Below are 17944 nucleotides of genomic sequence, written 5' to 3'. Positions count from 1 at the left end.
TCAATGCGGCCATTTGCATGATACGATGGGGCAGAGCGGGAGGACAATGAAAAGCATGAGGAAGCCTGGAGTGATTCTAATGGGCTGGTTCCTTGGCTCTCCCAATGTGAAGCAAATTAATTATCCCCTCTCCAGGAAATCGACACACACACACACACAGACGCAGACACAGACACACACACACACAATCAAGGAAGATTTCCCAGACTGGGTTGCACCTTGAATGAAAAATGTCCCACAACAATAACCCACAGCAATATTGTGTTAGCCACAGTGTGAAATTGATGAGCATGTTTCCTTTCATTGAGTGCTACATTACAGTGTCTGGCTGCAGCGAATCATCCATTAGTGATTGTCACCGTTCAATTTGATTGTGCACCGCCGAACATCCCAGGGCAGTTAGAGAAAGGCCTTGGTGTTAATTCAGACTGAGAGCAGGAGCGAGAATAAGACTCTCGGGGCGTCGGCGGCTGCTGGAGTGATGAAGATTGGTGTGTGATATGAAGCTGTTGAAGTGGCAAACAAAATGCAAAACAGAGGAACAAGTGCCTTGTTGCTGCAGCCTTTGAGTTATTTCAGCCAATCGACCGCCAGGTCTGTCCTCCAACCAATGCTTTCATGTGCAAGGACAGAGAACGACGCAATCCTAACACCAGTAGTTCTTTACAAAATCATCTGTTTCTCATCATTCACCCAGAGCCTCAGTAATTGCTCCCATTAAATAGGAACCATCTGTAACTGGCAACTTGAGTGATCGAATGATTGCTCAGTCAACGTGTCAGATGGGAATCTTCACATGGGTGTTATCACACTTCTGCCCATTAAAGCAGACCTCAGAGCCTCTGCTGGATCAGTAAAAATGGTATTCTGAGACTGATACACTGGCTGCTACAAGGCACCTGTGTTTCAGATAAGACTGCACTAATGGGGCAAAAACAAAGCTTCATGAAACCATTTGTTTTCAGGTTTATGTCATGACAACATTTCTCTTTCACTGACCAAAAACTCTGACCTGGCATCCTTTCGCTGGTGAAGAAAACAAAGTGCAAACCATGGTATAATCTTTTCCATTACAACACAGACTGTACCGCAGGTGCATGCATGATAGGAATAAAACATAATTCCATATAAAAATACATTTATTTTGAACAATTTTAAAATGGCAATTTGTTCACAGTAAGAAATATGATTCAAAACAATACCATTTGTATATCATCAACAAAAATGGACAATATCATAGATCATGCACAACTCTGGGCCATTGCACAACTAGACTATTAGACGAGGTGTTTAATCATATGTTTAATGTGCCAAGTAAACTTTAAAACAACCATGATGTATATACACAGCACTCGCTCACCCTAATGTAGTCTCAAGTCTTTTATCACAGGTGATTAGGGCATGCTACTGTAAAAAATAAATAGAAAAGGGGACACAGAGCTTGTAGTGAGGCTAAAGATCAGTGGGTCGACTTGACAATAAGTAGGATGAAGCTACTGGAGAAATTTACATTCCGTCTTATTCTATGTACAAGTTTTCAGGATTTCCACTTCTAAGGCCAGACTTTCATGTCCATACATCTCATTTTTGTTGTGTAAAAGTCATTCAAAGCACCATGTTATCTACACGTCTCTTTCTTATAAGCATTCACAGTCAGATTTTGACATTTATGTATATGTATATAGATAGAGATATATACCTCTAGTTATAGGGCGGCAAATGCAAAAGTTTATCCAGAGCGTTAAGTTAAAGTGGCTTATTTAACATAACGAAATGATAACTAAACTTAAAATGACCTATTAATTATATTCCTGTCTTCCGGCGGCAAAGCAAGATGTGTTCTTCCTTAAACAGATAACTCTTTGTAGTTTGGCTTGTTTTCTCCATTAAGGATGTGAAGAAAAGACACAAAATCGTAAAAAGAACACAATAAAAAGGTTACACTTGACAAGTTTTATAGCCTGCTGGTTCAATTTATGAACAAACATTATGCTAAGAGGGAAACATTATCAACAAGTACTGTAAGATCTCAAAAACATTTTTATTACATTACATCATTTTAAGCCCTGTATTATATTATAATATTCCTTAACGGCAGATCCTTATAGTACGTCAAGATAATCCTGTCATTCAATGCTGAGGTTGAAGTAACTTTATCAAACTTTCATTAAAACCAATACATTCGTTCTTTTGTACTCCTCCATGAGTGAATGGTACTTTTCTCACTGACTTTATATTAAGATTTTTTTTTTATAGCTTTTGAGGTATTTTATTTGAGAAAGTCAGTCTGTTTTTCCTCTCTTGACACTATCCAAATTAAGAAGAAAGATGCTGTGTCACAGACAGTAAAGCATTCGTCAAAATCACACAATGGCATGTGAATATTCATGAATACTAATATCAACAGTGCAGCCATGGTGTCCATACAGAGCGATGGAATCCTGATGCTAATTGAACATTTTGTGCTGTAGTTATCAGCCAATTTCAGCAATTCACCGCCCTCAAACTAGAGGCCCAGGAGTCTGGCTCAGTGGACTGATCTTCCTCAAGTATTGTAAAGTAGATACTAACTCTATCCATGTGAGTTAAAAACATGACTTTGAACGATAGCAGCTATCAGCGTGAAATAAATGAAAAAACAATGCCAACAAAGCAAACATTTTCAGCACAATTGTAACACAACAATCTGTACTTACTCAATAACAGAGCGCTTGTTTTAGACATTAGTACAGTTTGGAAATTCCCTTGTGACAATTCTCTCCATATTTCTTCCAACTCCTCCTGAAAGCATGCAAACAAATAATAAAACAGACTAAATACAGGGACAGTCAACTGCTTTGTCATCACATGCACTTCACAACTTGCTTGTTTTGAGGATACGATAAAAGAATTATGAGAGAGAGTCCCTGCAAACACGACTTTGAGCTGGACTCAGGGATATTTTGGCTTTATCTACATGACATTGATTTTGGGGTGCAGTAATAACTTTTAACAGCCTTTAACATCAACCAAACAACTCAAAGTTCAATCTCGCTTTCTCTAATCTTCTTTTGCTTGCTTGAAGATCAAATGGTTTGTATCAGCTTTTATGCTTCATTATGAAGTCATCAGCCATGCATTTTTGTTAAAAAGCCCCCTGTTGTCTCAAAGGAACATGGCCTATCCAGGCAGGGCTGAGCTGGTGATGCAGGGCTGATAAGATAGCATCGCTGTGACAAGTAGGGTCATTCAGATTGTGCAGACACTGGCTCTTTCAAAGGTTGCTCTTTTACGGTATCTCTCAACTGTGTCAGTAGCTTAAATTCAGTGATTTGTGCAAAGACGCGTGAAGCTAATTCCATGTTTGCCCATATAACTAATAACCTGCCAGTAAATTCATCAAGGTAGAGATCTGGCAGTCAGCTCAGATTTGCTAAAGAAAATATGATTTATGAGATTTAAATTGCTTTTACATGGAGTACATTTTAAGATTAAAATCTATGTAGCCCGCAGAAGAAATGTATTGGCTCATGAGCCTCAACAGAAGTTACTATATCACGCTATGCCAGCCAGGATTGGCTGCATTCAAGTAGATTCCAGGAGGGAAGAGACCTGGGCCCGTATTCATCAAACTGCTAAAAATAACATTATGGACTTGCAGTAAGTGAAAGTTATAATCCTTCACTTTTACTACTACTCACAAACTTTAAGATTAAAAGTTATTTATCAAGCTTAGTCCAACTTAAAAATGTTTTGGATTGATTGCACAAAATCATTTCTGTGATGTAGCGACCAGCAGCAGTGTGGCAGTTTGGTTTTCTTTAATATGGATATTTTATTTGAACACAACATTAACATGAAGTCACCTTTCAGGTTGAAATGGCGAAATACAATCATGATTCCAAAAAAGTTGCTCCTGAGCTCATGTAGTAACATCCTTTGTACAATCACGTATTCACAAGGTGAACTTGCTTGCTTGTGAATGACTGACCAAATTTATCTGGATGATTTGTGGCTACCTGGTGAATGTAAGTCAAATATTTCACTCTCTTTTAGCTCAGTTTTTGGTCTCCACCAACTCCTAAGCGAAATATCTGGCTGTTTAGCTGCTAAATGCCACTAAATGCTTCACAGGCTACTTGCTATCTGTGTCTGTATGCCATTTGGTGCTGCACAGGTAGAGTGCAGTGAGTTTTTAAAGCTGTAATTGATGAACACAGCTGCTCGCTGTTTGCAGTGAGAATGAACCAAAGCAGCAAAGTTGTGAGTCAGAAAATGAAAATAATGAGCTGAAACTTGGTGGAGCTGCAGACTCAGGGGATAATTATCTGTGGGTTCATTACTACTTACTACTAGAGTGATGAACCCACCTCTATGACACGTCACATTGTCTTCACATTGTTATTTAACATATTGTTATAGTAGAAATATTGATTTTAGCCAATTTAAGGATTTTACACAAGTAAAAATGTCCATGTAATAAACACTGTAGCAGATGTAGGTATAAATCCTTGTATCTGATTGGCTGTTAATTCATGTGATTAATCATGTGATTAGTCGAGAGTTGCTCTTAAAGGTTACACTCTTACACTTTACCGTAAGCAGGAGTAAGCCTCTTGATAAATGTGCTTCATTCTTCACACAGCTCAGACCATTTTTATTCCTAAAGTGGCTCTCTGGACTATTTTTAAATGGAATTCTGAGAGGTTTGATAAATACAGGCCCGACCCTCGACAGTATACACTTCGCTTACGACACACCAACCTTCATTCAATAAAGTTTATTTCTCCCTCACAGTGAATGGGAGTCAAAGCTGGTCTGGCAAGAAACAATCTAGAGAACTGTGGTTATGTAAATGGCACTTTCTGCATCTCTAGCATTGGGAAATGCTGACTTGACAGCGGGATAGATCTGTTCTGACGACCTCCTGTCTTGTGCGATGCATCATCCTGAATACCTTTACCAGCTCAACACATTCCTGCTTCAACTCAACTGCAAACCTCTACTCATTGTGATACACGAGCCCTCGTGAGCTGTCATGTTAATCGTTCAGAAGCAATTTGTATTAACATAAATCAAATTAAGATCCTTAACTAAACTTGCATTCAGATTTTCATGTTAATTCCTCACATCCTGTTTTAAAGTCTTCCTTTCAACATTTATGAATTTTGACTGATTTGGCTTCACAGCTCTGGCTGCACTGAAACAACTATCAGTGACTAGACAGATTCCTCTTCGTCTTCTTCTTCGAGCTTTTAAAGCCATTTGGACTCAAATGAGAACGCATAAAATCACTGAGCACAGACATTAATTAAATTACAACTGGTTAATGTTTTTCCTCTGGTAGAGGGCTTGTTTCTCCATTGGCTGGCACAATGGAAAATAACCTGAACCCTTTACTATTCTGTTTATACTCATTTCCAATGCAATTAAGTCTACATGTCTGAGTATTCACAATGCAATAGTGAGAAACAACTGAAAGCAATATTCATTCATTCAATAGATGATTGAAATAGATTATGTTTTTGTGAAATGAAGCACAATACAACAGTCTCAGCTTCGTGTCTGCACCTCAGCCAAAATCAGACTGCATGAGAAACAAACCAAGCTGCAGAGTATTAATGAAATCTTAAAACAGCAGGTTGTAAATTGATTTAATCAAGGCCCAAATCAAAAGGTCCCATGCCGCTCTGCCCTTTTGTAAACAAACACTTTTCGAAAGTAACCAAAAAGGAGTTAATCTGTTTCAGATCAGCAAGGGCTCGGAAAGGTAGAAACAGCTGAGAAATGAAGAATAGCAGAAAGTGCTGAGTGACCAGAAAAAAAACCTGCAGCCCACATGTCTGTGTCAGGAGCGCTGCAATACTACTTTTGTCAAAGAAATCCACACTGTCTGCAGGGACCAAACGGTTCTCATCTAAAAGGCATCACAGTGGATGTCAGCCGTAGCAATCAAAAAGTTAACTTGTCATTGTGATATCTGGCTGCTGTGCTCGTGGTGTGCAGTTTATAAAAATGTGGGATTGATAACAACGTTCCAGCACCTCAGATGTCACTTCAACGTGCAGTCACCTCGCTCATAGGAGATTCGACTTAAATAAACTGGAACAATGGACTGCATCTTTATGGAACTTTTCTAGTCTACCTACCACTCAAAGCATTTTATATTCAGCAGAGCAAGTGCACAACAATTTGGGGGTTCAGTATTTTGCTCAAGGACACTTCGACATGCAGACATGAGGATTGAACCACCGACTTGATTGGAGAACGACACGCTCTACCTCCTGAGCCGCACAATGTCATCGTGTTTTATGCCTACGTTAAATGCACGTTACAATTTATTCAAACCAGATGCTCAGCGATGTGTTTGTACGGCGATAAAATGTTAATCAGTATCAGTCTCTTACAATGACAGTTATTCTTTAAATCCTCTATTAATGTGTCTGAGTGAAACACAAATACTTTTATTCTGTGTTAAAATTAGTCAAAATGCATCACAGTTGTTGTATACCGTAGTTTTAACTTTATGTCCTAAAATACATCCACTTAAAATCACTGGTTGAAAGTAACTAAGTACTCAAGTTCTATTCTTGTTGTCAGTTGTACCTAACTTGATAATTTTAGAAGAATTTATACTTTTTTTTTAGTCTTTTTGCTACATTTATTTGGTACCTGCAGATACTTTGCAGATGAAGATTTTATGAACTCATAATGCATTGGTATACAGTAAACAGCTCAATAGTATGACAAAATAGTTAAATTAGCTCTATATTAAAATAAGTAAACTATTAAAACACAGTTTCTCATCACATGTTTCTGCATCAATAATAATAATCTAATGGTATAATATATAACAGCAGAGCATTATTTAGCTGCAAAGTGAGTACTACTATTTTTACTGCAGTAAAAGATCTAAGAAAGTCTTCCACCACTGCTTAAAATACTGTACTTTCTGCACAACACATAATCATTATTAATGGTGGTACATAGTAGATGTGTAGCCAGCGTACCTCTGCTCCTGGCCTCCAGCTCCTTCTCCATGAGTTCTTTTGGAGAGGGAAACTCACTGAGCTTGACCTTGGACATGTTGTCGTTCTGACCGACTGTGCTGATCACTTCCGGCTCCTTCTCGTGACTGTCCTCAGTCTGAACGTGGATCCAAGGGATTTTCCTAATGGCAAGGAGGTAAGTGGAGCAACTTATAAGCTTTTCACTGACACCAGTTACTCATTTACAGGTGAATTCGATACAATGCACCCGCACCTTTTGAACTTGTAGATGAAGAATGCGGCTAAGCCAACAAATACCACAGTGAGCAGCATCAGCATGGCTGACCCACTGTGGATGGAGTTTGAATCCACCAGTGGTGCTGAAAGACAAACACGCCACATTATGACCATGACAAATGAGTTAATCTCTGTCTTTCTCCCCCCTCTAAACCCTGTCTTATTTCAAGGAGATTACTTTCATTACCCGTGTCATGTAACAACTGCAGGTAGAGTTTGAAGAGCTGCTCTCTGCATGTTATCCCCTCAGGGTATTAAAAGGAACCTTGAGGAGGTCTCCTGCCTCTCCCTGGGGTCCGTCATGCAGGTACCTTATGCATAGTCATGGCTTTTTAAATGCTGAGATGCAGTATTCAAAGTATTTCCACTCGCCGCCCATCTTTCTCTCCTTCAGAGAGGAGCCTGTGAAGTCTATGACCTTTCCGGATCATTTTAAAGGCAACCCAGACCTTTGTATGCAGACACAAATGAAGACAGATCCGTTGGTGGATGAAAAGGGTAAAGCCACGCAGGGTTGATCGACACGTTTTTGCGATATGCTAATGACCCGGTGACCCTGACAATTTCCTCAGTGCATACCAAACGCCTTCTTTGTCAATCATGTCATTGATCGGCTGATTTCAAAGAGTCCTACTGTCTCACAGCCGCAGGTGCTAAACTGATGCGCTGTGAAAGATATTTAAATCCTGTGATATACTGTATCATGTAAATCTTTGTTGCCTGGTTTGATTTTTTTTTAATGTTTGGGTAGAACTCAATGTCAAATCATCTCAAGACAGACATGTGGCTTATCTTTTGCAGATCAGCAAGCGGAACAAATGCACCGTGGATGTGTAGACATATTGTGGTAAACAGGCATAAATTCAAGCTAAGGTTTGAACACTTTGTTCTTATTTACACGGAAAAGGTTGTTAAATGCAGCAATTGGTCCAAGTGTGAAATAAGAGGCCAAGGTTACAAACAAACTTACCCAAAGTTTGCTGAGTCATGTACACAATAATGCGAATATCAGCTTTCAGCTCAAACTGGATCAGGCCTTGGTTCAGGGCAGTGACAAAAATATCTGATATCTGTTTTTGGGTATTAAACACAAACAAACAACCAAACAGGATGATACATTATGTTAAAATACAGAAAAATACATCTCTCTACAGTGAATAAACTGGCAACTTTCTTAAAAGGATAATTGAAAAAGATGTTGCTCTCATGGGTGAGAAGATTGACACCACGCTCGTGTGTGTGTATGGAGCTTGAACCAGGAGGCGATTAGCTTAGCTTAGCATAATGACTGGAAGCCGGGGAAACAGTTAGCATGACTCTCTCCATAGTTGAAAAAGTCAGTTATCACACACAGCATTCATCATTTATGTCATTTTTACATTTCTAAATAAATAAACAAGGTGCAGAGTAGTGTGTTGATTAGTTAGCTCTTGATCTTCGGCTAACTTCAGAGCTTCGGACCTAACTCATCTAACTCTCACCAAAAAAGCAAATCAATAAATGTTGAATTATTGCTTTAAACATGGTTGTTGGCTCCTTAACATAGCAGCTAGTATTAACAAGTAAATAAACACAAAAGCCCCAAAAAATCTATCTAAATGTTTACTGGCTAATAATATCATATTACTTTATGTGCCGTATCAATAAAAATTCACAATAATTAATACAATATTGTTCTTACCGCCTCTAGAGCCTCCTCGCTGCTTCTCTTGTGCTCACTTGCTGTACGCTCATCAGGTAGAATAAAGAGCTCTGCTGTACTTGGAAGTCCAGGGTACAAAGACACCAGCAGCCGTTCTTCAGGTACCCCTGACACCTGCAGCAACAGGACAAGGAGGCATAACTCCACTATGGAGGTTAAAGTTTGGACTTTTGCTTCTAAACTTTGAAGTCAAAATCTCCAAACTGACACTGTCCCTTGGCAAACAGTCTGACATCAATTCAAATTCACACAAGGTGGCATCGGCATCAAAGGTAAACCAGAAAAACACAAAGTTTCTCACATTGGACCATAAAAAGTCATGACTGCTGTATCAGTGCTGCACACAGGTATAAAATAGTAATGGCCCTGAAAGCCACTGGTGGCCCATGTTGGCACCAGCATAGATCTCAGAGCAATAGGGACTTGATGTACCTGTGACAGAGCTGTCCGCACCACACGCCCTATGTCCTCCCTCCACTCGGGGATGTCAGGATTGTGCTCATCAAGAGCTGGCGAGAACGACAACAGCAGCGACCTGAAGAACTCTGGCAGAAAGATGAAGTGATGGTGTGTTAGAATATGAATGCAACCTCTGGTTTCGTTTGTGATTAATCCGATGTGCAGTTTTGTCTTTTTTCATTTGGCAACATACGCCTTGAAGTTAATTGCTCCTCAAGATTTCGTGTTCGTCTACCGTGACATTTTATTCATTAGATGAGTCCACGTTGACATCAACGTGGCGCCGCTTACAGAGTGGACCGAGAGGCATCACACTTTCCCTGAGATACCATATTGCATATTCATGTAACGTGCATCGCACCAATTAAAGAGCTTTGAAGACTGTCTACCCCACTCACCTTTAACAGTTATAACTTTTGAATCCTGCATTATGGTGCTCCCAGAAGCAACCTGGACCGTGACCTTGTTTTTTCCCTCTCTCTGGAACGTGTAAGAGATGCTTCCCTCCAAGGTTATAATGGGCTGGATTTCAAAAGGAAAAACACAGAGAATTTCACAGGAAAAATCCGCATCCTCTCAGCCGAATATAGAATACTCCATGCAGCCCTTGACATACTGTATAATGAGGAGGTGCTGCAGTGAACACAATCAACGTGATAAATAAATATGACCAGCCATCCTTGCTGGATCCTACAGAAAGACACAGGCCAGTCACGTGCAGTCACATTTTGCATGATTTGTGTGAAAGCTCGGTGGATTTACACTTTGTGAAGATTTACACAAGGACGTCAGGAGAAGAGTGGGAGAAAGGAAAAGACTGCAGTAAACAGCATAAAACAGTGTATGTGGAACAATAGTGGTAGTGGGAGGAGAAGTTTCTCACCTCTGAGCTGTTATCAAACCACCAGAAGAAGGTCAATGTTCTGGTGTGACTCGGCCAAACCACCACAGTCAGATTAGCCTCCTTCCCCCGGATGGCTACAATAGGAGCGGAGAGAAATACACGCTCCACTGGACCTGAGCCAACAACACACACACCACCACATATTCATACATGCATGCACACATGTGTGCATACAACAAATGCACCCACACACAAAACACACACATTCAGAAAACATGGAGTGTTTGTGTGATCACAGCTGATATACATTCAGCTCTGGGCATTTCTGCATTTTCCAATGCATTAAAGTAACACAACCATGACTGAAATGAAATCCAACAGAGTAGCAATGTGACTCTCCGTGAAGAAGAGGAGGTTCATGCTATATGCGCTGCAGCGGGAATGAGTAATGATGTTTCTTATTCACATACTGGTGATGTGTAAAAACAGCGTGCTGCTGTCAGATCCCTGGCTGTTTTCAGCAGACGCTGTCACTCGGTAAATCCCAGTCGCTCTGTAGATGTGCTTGATGCCATCATCAGTCCTGCTCAGGTTAGAGTATGTGATCTTGATGCCGTCCCCAAAGTCTAACTGGATGCTGGTCCTCAGCGAGTCTCCCTGTGGACAGGCGGTGAGACACGGCCTCTGTCACTATGGCTTAGGTCAGATACATCAATTAGACCACATGCAAGCGAAGTAAGCACAGTCCACTATGAGAGTGCTTGGGCTGAGATGTCCTACAAGACGTGTCACAAACACTTTGTAAGTGAATATGAATGGATAGAGACAGAAATTCAACTGAGAAAAGACGAGGAAAAGTAAAAGGAAAGCTGCAGAGGCAAAAGAGGTCTGAAAGCAACCCACAGTAATACGAATCAGTTCATAATCTGGTGCAATCTTGCAGAATGATTAAATCATCCAAGGCAAACATATTCCCATTATTAAAGTGTTTTTCACACAAATTATAAAAAAAAAAAAAAAATCCCGGACATATATTCTCACTAACCCCTACTGGCATCTGGCCATCCGGATAGCTTTGGTTTTATTTACACACACTTCCAGATATCTGTTCTGTAAGATTTCCAGCGCCACAGTAATATAACAAGTTAACAGGGTGTCTTTTGTGGTGCTCACAATATTAAAAAACACACTTGAAGAATCAATAACTATTTTTCTTTCCAGAGACTGTGTACCTGTCCTTACAAGTGTACCTAACACCCTGTCAACACTTTTTACAGAGATTATTTTTTCAGTAGAAGTAGTTCCAATGAAATCTGCTCACAGTGAGATCTGAGGATTACCCGGATTTATGCCTCTGTTTAATTAACCACAAACATTTAATTTACCCCCACTGTATTAAGTTATCTCAAAATAAAAACTACCTGCATGTTTACACAAGAGGTAAGAGAGAAAAATATGCTTTTGTCGCCATGCTTGTTGCGTGGCTCTCGGGGTGGCAGTGTTGGTCTGTTGTGAGGTCGGTCAATTCACCACTTTGTTCCAGAACGAAATATCATTAACTATTGGATTCACACATTCATGGTTCCCAGAGGATGCATCCTAGTGAGTGTGGTGATCCTCTGACTTCTTGCACCAACGTGAGCTGCTCTTCTTTGTTTTGTGTGAAATACCAACAACTATCAGATGGATTGCCCTGAAATTTGGATACCCTGAACAGCGCGCCAAACTGATATTCAGTTTTTTAATTTTCTAGTGAAAAATCACCACAACTGCTCCATAAATTGACAGTGGCGTTCATTGTTCCCAGAGGATAAATCCATGCGACTTTAGCGATACCCAAACTTTTCAGCTAGCACCCCCAGCAGGTTAACATTTGTGGTTTTGTTGTTGTTTGCACACAAATTTATGTCCCTCTGACTTTTCCTCTGGTGCATCAGGACAAAATTAGAATTTGCTTAATATACTTAATATCTGCATATTAATGTTGTGAGCATGTTAGCATGTTGGTGTTAGCATTTAGCTCTCAAAGCCTTACAGAGCCTTCAGACATGCACATAATTAGCATGGGGAAAACTTGAAGTATAAGCTCATACTTTTCAGTGTTTCATTATACTTTGTTAGGTGGAGACAGCATTCTTTGTAATGAACATAATGGTGTACCACAAAAGAAGATTCGCTCTGTGTGTGTGTGTGTGTGTGTGTGTGTGTGTGTGTGTGTGTGTGTGTGTGTGTGTGTAGACCTTCAAGTAAAGAGAGACAAAGAAGCCAAAGGAAGCAGACAGAAAGCAGACTGACAGGTTCAAGGTGAGTACCAAGATGAATTACTCAAACAAAACTCACATTACAATACTGTTAGCAGCATGTTGTGTGTTGCTTTTAAGTTCATTATTTCGGAGTCTGACCGGACTGAGAAAGCAAAGTTTGTAGAACTGGGCTAGCAGCCAACCTCCACTTGGCCAACTGTTGTCCTGAGCTCTCCGTCTCTCTTTGGGTTACTCGCTTCACTAAAACTACCATTGGTGATCCTGGATGACAGTACCATAAAGCTGGTTAGCATCTGTCTCTGTTAGCTGGTGGTGGGAGTTAGCCGCTGTGTTAGAAGCCACATGATCACAATCATGAGAGGAGATAAAACATGATGAGAAATATCAGTTTACAAGTGACACTCAACAAAGTGAAAGGCAGACAATGTGATGACATAAAACGAGCATGGTAAGCTTTAGAAAAACTAGATTTAATTCTAAATGCGAGCAGCATTGACGATTGGCCATTAGTGCTGTATTCTAATGTGCCCACAAGTGTCTAACTGAAGATTTCAACTTGCCTACAGCCATGTTAGTCCAGTTGGAATTTGGTTGAACTTTACCACTAATGATGACTAATACAAGACTTTCTGCTGATATGACTCACATCATCCAAGTACACCATGAAAGTAACGTTGCTCCCAACAGTGGCACTGAGCTCTCCCTGACTGGTGGACAGCCGGAGGCCTCGAGGTGGTCTGGGATGACACGCCTGCCTCCTCGGTGAGTACACATTCCTCCCTCCCTCTTTACAGTTGTTGGATAAAACCTTCCGATATCTTTGGAGCATGATGTAAAAAAAAAAAGAAAAAAAAAGAGAAAGACAAGTGTCATGTTACAATCTCTTATTACATGTGAACAGAATATAGCATTAACTGTCTACTAATTTCCATAACACAAATCTATATGCTTCTGTGTTTTGTACTGACATTGTGGAATTGGGACACACTTCAGCTTTCAGAGCCTTTTTTCTGAACCTCTGAGAAAATGAAGCATTATTTCCTGTTTGTGTTCTAGACAACATGACTAACAAGCTGGAATGGAATAATATTGTTTCATGATGGATTGAACATTGGGGGCCACTTACCCTGTGCTGTTAAGGAAGCTTTGGCTGGTGCTGCAGCTTTTAGCCGCACCATTTGGATTAAACCAAAAAGCAGGGGAGCACTTCCCGTCCGCCTGGCGTTCCCACCCATAATCACTGCCAAAAAAACACGACACTTCATGAAATGATAAACACTGCTGCGCAAATAATCTAGCTTCTACAAGCTTTTGTAGTGCAGCAAATGCTTCACAGTTGGAGCTTCATGGCATATTTTAAGACCATAAGTGGAGACATGATTGTCAGACAAGCAGGATCAAACAGAATTTCAGACAGATGGATAAAAGATATTCAAAATTCATTTAGCGATTCATTATTAATTGAATTCTAATAAGTCACTTGACATTATGCAAATTATAGTAGCACAATGAAAAGTTCCTAACTTCCATCTACAATTTCAAAACTATAATTAGATTCAATGGATACAGCCACATTGGTTATCCAGTAAATATGCAATGTAAGATGGATATTAAGACATATGAAGTTCTGTAAACTGAAACTTCTGTTTTTGATTACAAATGTCTACATGCAGCCGTAATGAGGTGCAATTGAATTAGATGTTCAAAGGAGAGGGGCCGTTTGGTAGACATGTAATGAGAGAAATTAAGGATCACAGAGGACAAAAGTCTGAGTTACAGTATAGTCCCAGTTCGGAAATGTGAGAGGGGGAGCCATTACCATTCAAAATCATAGGCTGTGCAGAGGCACGGCTCTGAGGAATAAATCCGTGAATAGTCCTGGGCCAGCATGCAACGGTTGCCTGGCCGGCGCTTCATGTAGATCTGCTTCTCACCCATCACACACAGCTCTCCCTATCAAACACAGAAAAAGATGTCTAGATTTCCACAAGGCTGAAAGAAGGCAGAGAGATTTCTGTACTGTGTTTACAGTGGCGCCCGACAGACGTGCAGTTCTTGAAGTCGCAACAAATCAATAATGTTTAATATTCCCGCTACCTTGTTGTGCAGGTGCCATGTCTGATAATCTCCATCCATGCATCTCCTGCTAAAGAGGCCCTTGTAGTCGATCTTGATGAGCTGCCACTCTGACCGATGGCTGAAGTGTCCGAAGAAACTGGAGGATGATTCACAAAAGACTATCTTGAGATACAGATACAAGCTTGTCACTTACGCTGACAGACAAGATAACATTCCCTTTGATTCAAAGGTAGGGGAATCAGGATTACATCCAAAGAAGAACTAATTCTTTATGTCTGATATTATTATTTTTTTTTTTCCTGCTTGTGGGTCTCTGCTTACGTGATAATGTGATTGTCAGATTCTGGCTCCATTAAAACTCCATCCACATACAGAGGCGCCAAGGAGAAACTGTGACGGTCCCATTTTTTTCCTTCGTCTAGACTGATCCTGTATAACAAAGGGAAAAAAAAACAGCTATCAATGCATGAACATCTGTCTGTCTATCCATCCATATCTATCTATCTATCTATCTATCTATCTATCTATCTATCTATCTATCTATCTATCTATCTATCTATCTATCTATCTATCTATCTATCTATCTATCTATCTATCTGCAGTAGCTGAATAAATTGTTTCCTCTGTGCATTTAACATTAAACATCACAGGTTAAGCAGTGAGAAACAAGACTCAAAAGAAATATGATAAAAGAATTTCGGGTCATTTAGCTTTTGCCACAGTTGAAAAATGAAGCACCTTGGATTCTCTTCAATGTGAAAAATTATCTTGACACCCAGCTGAACAACAGAACAAATGTTCCTCGGCGCAGGTAAATTTTTGAAGGCGACAAAACAACAGAAAAGAGAGATATGACTCAGGTTGTAACATTAGAAATGGATTTGGGGGGTTTCAAATCACCTTTCTCAGAGCTTAATCACTTGTGACAGGGCTGTGGTGAGCAGGGACATCAAAGTAGATAGTGTTACAAAGCTCCCACAATATGGGGCACTTATGAGGGCATTCTCAGTCTCATATTTCCATCCTGCTCTACTTTTCATTTACATAAAAGCACTCAAACCATCATATCCAACCATGAGTACAAAGCCGAAACAGACTCTCTTCTGTCGGAAATGATCCTGACAGTTGTGAAGCTGCAGCGTCTATACAATAATCATGCAAACTTAGCCCATCAGCATTTCAAAACATTAAATGTAATCATACGCTGCATCAAACCCAGAAAAAATCAAATTATTCTCAAGCAATTTCCCAAAACAACTCCAACACCTACAGCTCCAACCTATAGTAATTATGATGCCATTACCTACCATAAGTGTCGAATAGGTGTCGCTGCATGCAAGACTGCCAGCATCGCCCCCCCATTGTCAAGAAACCAAACGTTGTGCTCTTCATCAAAAATCTACATGGATGCACATTGAAAAAACACGTTTGCTCCACTCATGAAAGCATACTTTCAATATAAACACGTGCAGCGCGTAGACCCAGATGGGTCTCACCTGTCTCCAGCTATTTCCTGCATCAGATGTTATAAACATCCCAAGGTTGGTGGAGGACAGCTCTGTTCCGATATTCCCTGTGTACAAAAAGATGAATAATTTCACTTTGTGTATTTACATAGCAAAGGCTCCATAACACACATATATGCACAATCAACCGATAAAATCGTTAAGAGCTATTTTGCGAATCTGTGCATGTCCTCATTTTCCACCAGAGGACACGTTTATGACTTACTGCAACCTAATCTGCTCCCCCAAAATATGAGAGTTGGGAGGTGAAGCTTCAGTATCTGATTTCAATGACAGAAAGAGGGCACTGTGTGATTAGTTTTTGTGGTTGCACGACTACAATGCATTTACAGGAGAAAGTAGGGAGACCTGTGATGATGAAAAATTAGCAAAGTCTCGCCACGTATGTCAGGTCTAATCTGATCAGCTTCATTTACAAATCAAATGCACGTCCTTTAAGTCACTCTACCTGTAGCCACAATGATGCCTGGTACAGACTTTTTGCTGGTGATGGGTCCAGACGTGTAGGGATTCTCTGACATCTCCAGATGAAGATGCAGCGAACAAAATGGCTGTCAACAAAAAACGGATTCCAATACAGCACAGGCTGAGACAATATGTATCAGGCAGATCTTCACGGAAGCAATTATAATTAGCTTTGCCATCAAACTATTCTTCCCATTGAGAGAAAAGTGCTAACATTTTCAGAGACCATTTATAAAACAAAGATACTTTGTTCCTCTCATCTCCTCTGCCAGAAATGGTTGAGAGGACACAGAGGGCATTTGAATTGTTTCATTCTAAAGCAAACAAGGCATGTAATTAAAATTCCCCAAGATGCAGTGATAAAACTGGCAAAATTGATTCAAATCATTTTCACTCATCTCTCAGACTGCAGCACACTGAAAAACATCAATAAGGCTTTTTAAACAGCTGAGGTTGGAGGGGGGTCAGAAAGCAGACAAAAGCATAATGGTTATATGTATGGCACAGAGAAATACAGTAGCCTGCTGCTAACTGAACAATATACATTATTACTACAGAACACATTGACTGGATTAGCTTAACATCACACCCGCTGAATAACAACACGGCCACGTAGGTGAATGTAATTCAGCGTAATCTAGCATTCATTAGTCCAGTGTGACTACAGGTAGTAAATTGAAATCAGAGAGGTTAATGGAAAGTCTGGACCCCTGTAACTAAAGGCGATGACACCCGGTGCCTTACAATGATAATAAGAATATTCCAGCCAAGCATCTCTTCAGCCATTTAGGAGGCTAAAAAGGCAAGCCGATGCGGAGGCTGGCGCGTTGCCCTGTGCAAATATGGCTCTGAATCAAAGAACATCCAAAGCACAGCTGATGAGGTTGAAACATTTGATGAATGATATATGCCATACGCTTCATTTGACACGAATAAGAGCATTCATTCACAGCTGCCCAAAGGCTCACCAGGATGCAATGAAGGTTATTTCCAGCCACGTCAGTGGCAGGAGCCGGCAGCAGGGCCCATGTTTGTCCCTTGTTGTATGTGATAAAACTCTTGACGTGACTGTCCACCAGTTTGTTGGCGAGATACATGCCGTTTATCCCCTCGACCTACAAAAGAAGACAGCAGGGTGGAAAAAGTATTCAAACCCTTTACGAGAGTAGAATAAGCCAAGTCATAGTGTAAACAAACTCTGCTACACGTCAGAGTCCTGCATTCAAAATGCTATAGGAGTATTATCAGCAAAATGTTTTTAAAGTATTCATTACACAGAAAAGTGTTTTATGTTAATTCATTATTATTGATGCAATTACATATAAGAAACATTTGTGGTG

General features: G+C 40.2%; 1 protein-coding gene across 1 annotated transcript in view; it reads right to left on the bottom strand.

Moving 5' to 3' along the window:
* Positions 1-1123: 1123 nt before the first annotated feature.
* The window catches only part of sorcs3b (sortilin related VPS10 domain containing receptor 3b), a 42425-nt gene continuing 25604 nt past the window's right edge, over positions 1124-17944 (bottom strand). The window contains exons 10-27 of the mRNA XM_070977085.1: positions 17573-17719; positions 16588-16690; positions 16110-16186; positions 15921-16012; positions 14935-15042; positions 14632-14749; positions 14354-14487; positions 13661-13774; positions 13181-13352; positions 10741-10927; positions 10310-10443; positions 9825-9948; positions 9400-9512; positions 8947-9081; positions 8236-8335; positions 7243-7348; positions 6990-7150; positions 1124-2781 (exon numbers count right to left, since the gene is read on the bottom strand). Of these exons, the coding sequence (XP_070833186.1) occupies positions 2717-2781; positions 6990-7150; positions 7243-7348; positions 8236-8335; positions 8947-9081; positions 9400-9512; positions 9825-9948; positions 10310-10443; positions 10741-10927; positions 13181-13352; positions 13661-13774; positions 14354-14487; positions 14632-14749; positions 14935-15042; positions 15921-16012; positions 16110-16186; positions 16588-16690; positions 17573-17719 (2190 nt within the window). The 3' untranslated portion in view covers positions 1124-2716. The remainder of the gene's footprint in view (positions 2782-6989; positions 7151-7242; positions 7349-8235; positions 8336-8946; positions 9082-9399; positions 9513-9824; positions 9949-10309; positions 10444-10740; positions 10928-13180; positions 13353-13660; positions 13775-14353; positions 14488-14631; positions 14750-14934; positions 15043-15920; positions 16013-16109; positions 16187-16587; positions 16691-17572; positions 17720-17944) is intronic.

The sequence above is a fragment of the Chaetodon trifascialis genome, chromosome 13 (assembly GCF_039877785.1).
Source record: "Chaetodon trifascialis isolate fChaTrf1 chromosome 13, fChaTrf1.hap1, whole genome shotgun sequence".
In the NCBI taxonomy this organism is placed as follows: Eukaryota; Metazoa; Chordata; class Actinopteri; order Chaetodontiformes; family Chaetodontidae; genus Chaetodon; species Chaetodon trifascialis.
The sequence above is the reverse complement of the archived record's forward strand: the minus strand, read 5'-3'. Positions and strand labels throughout refer to the sequence as shown.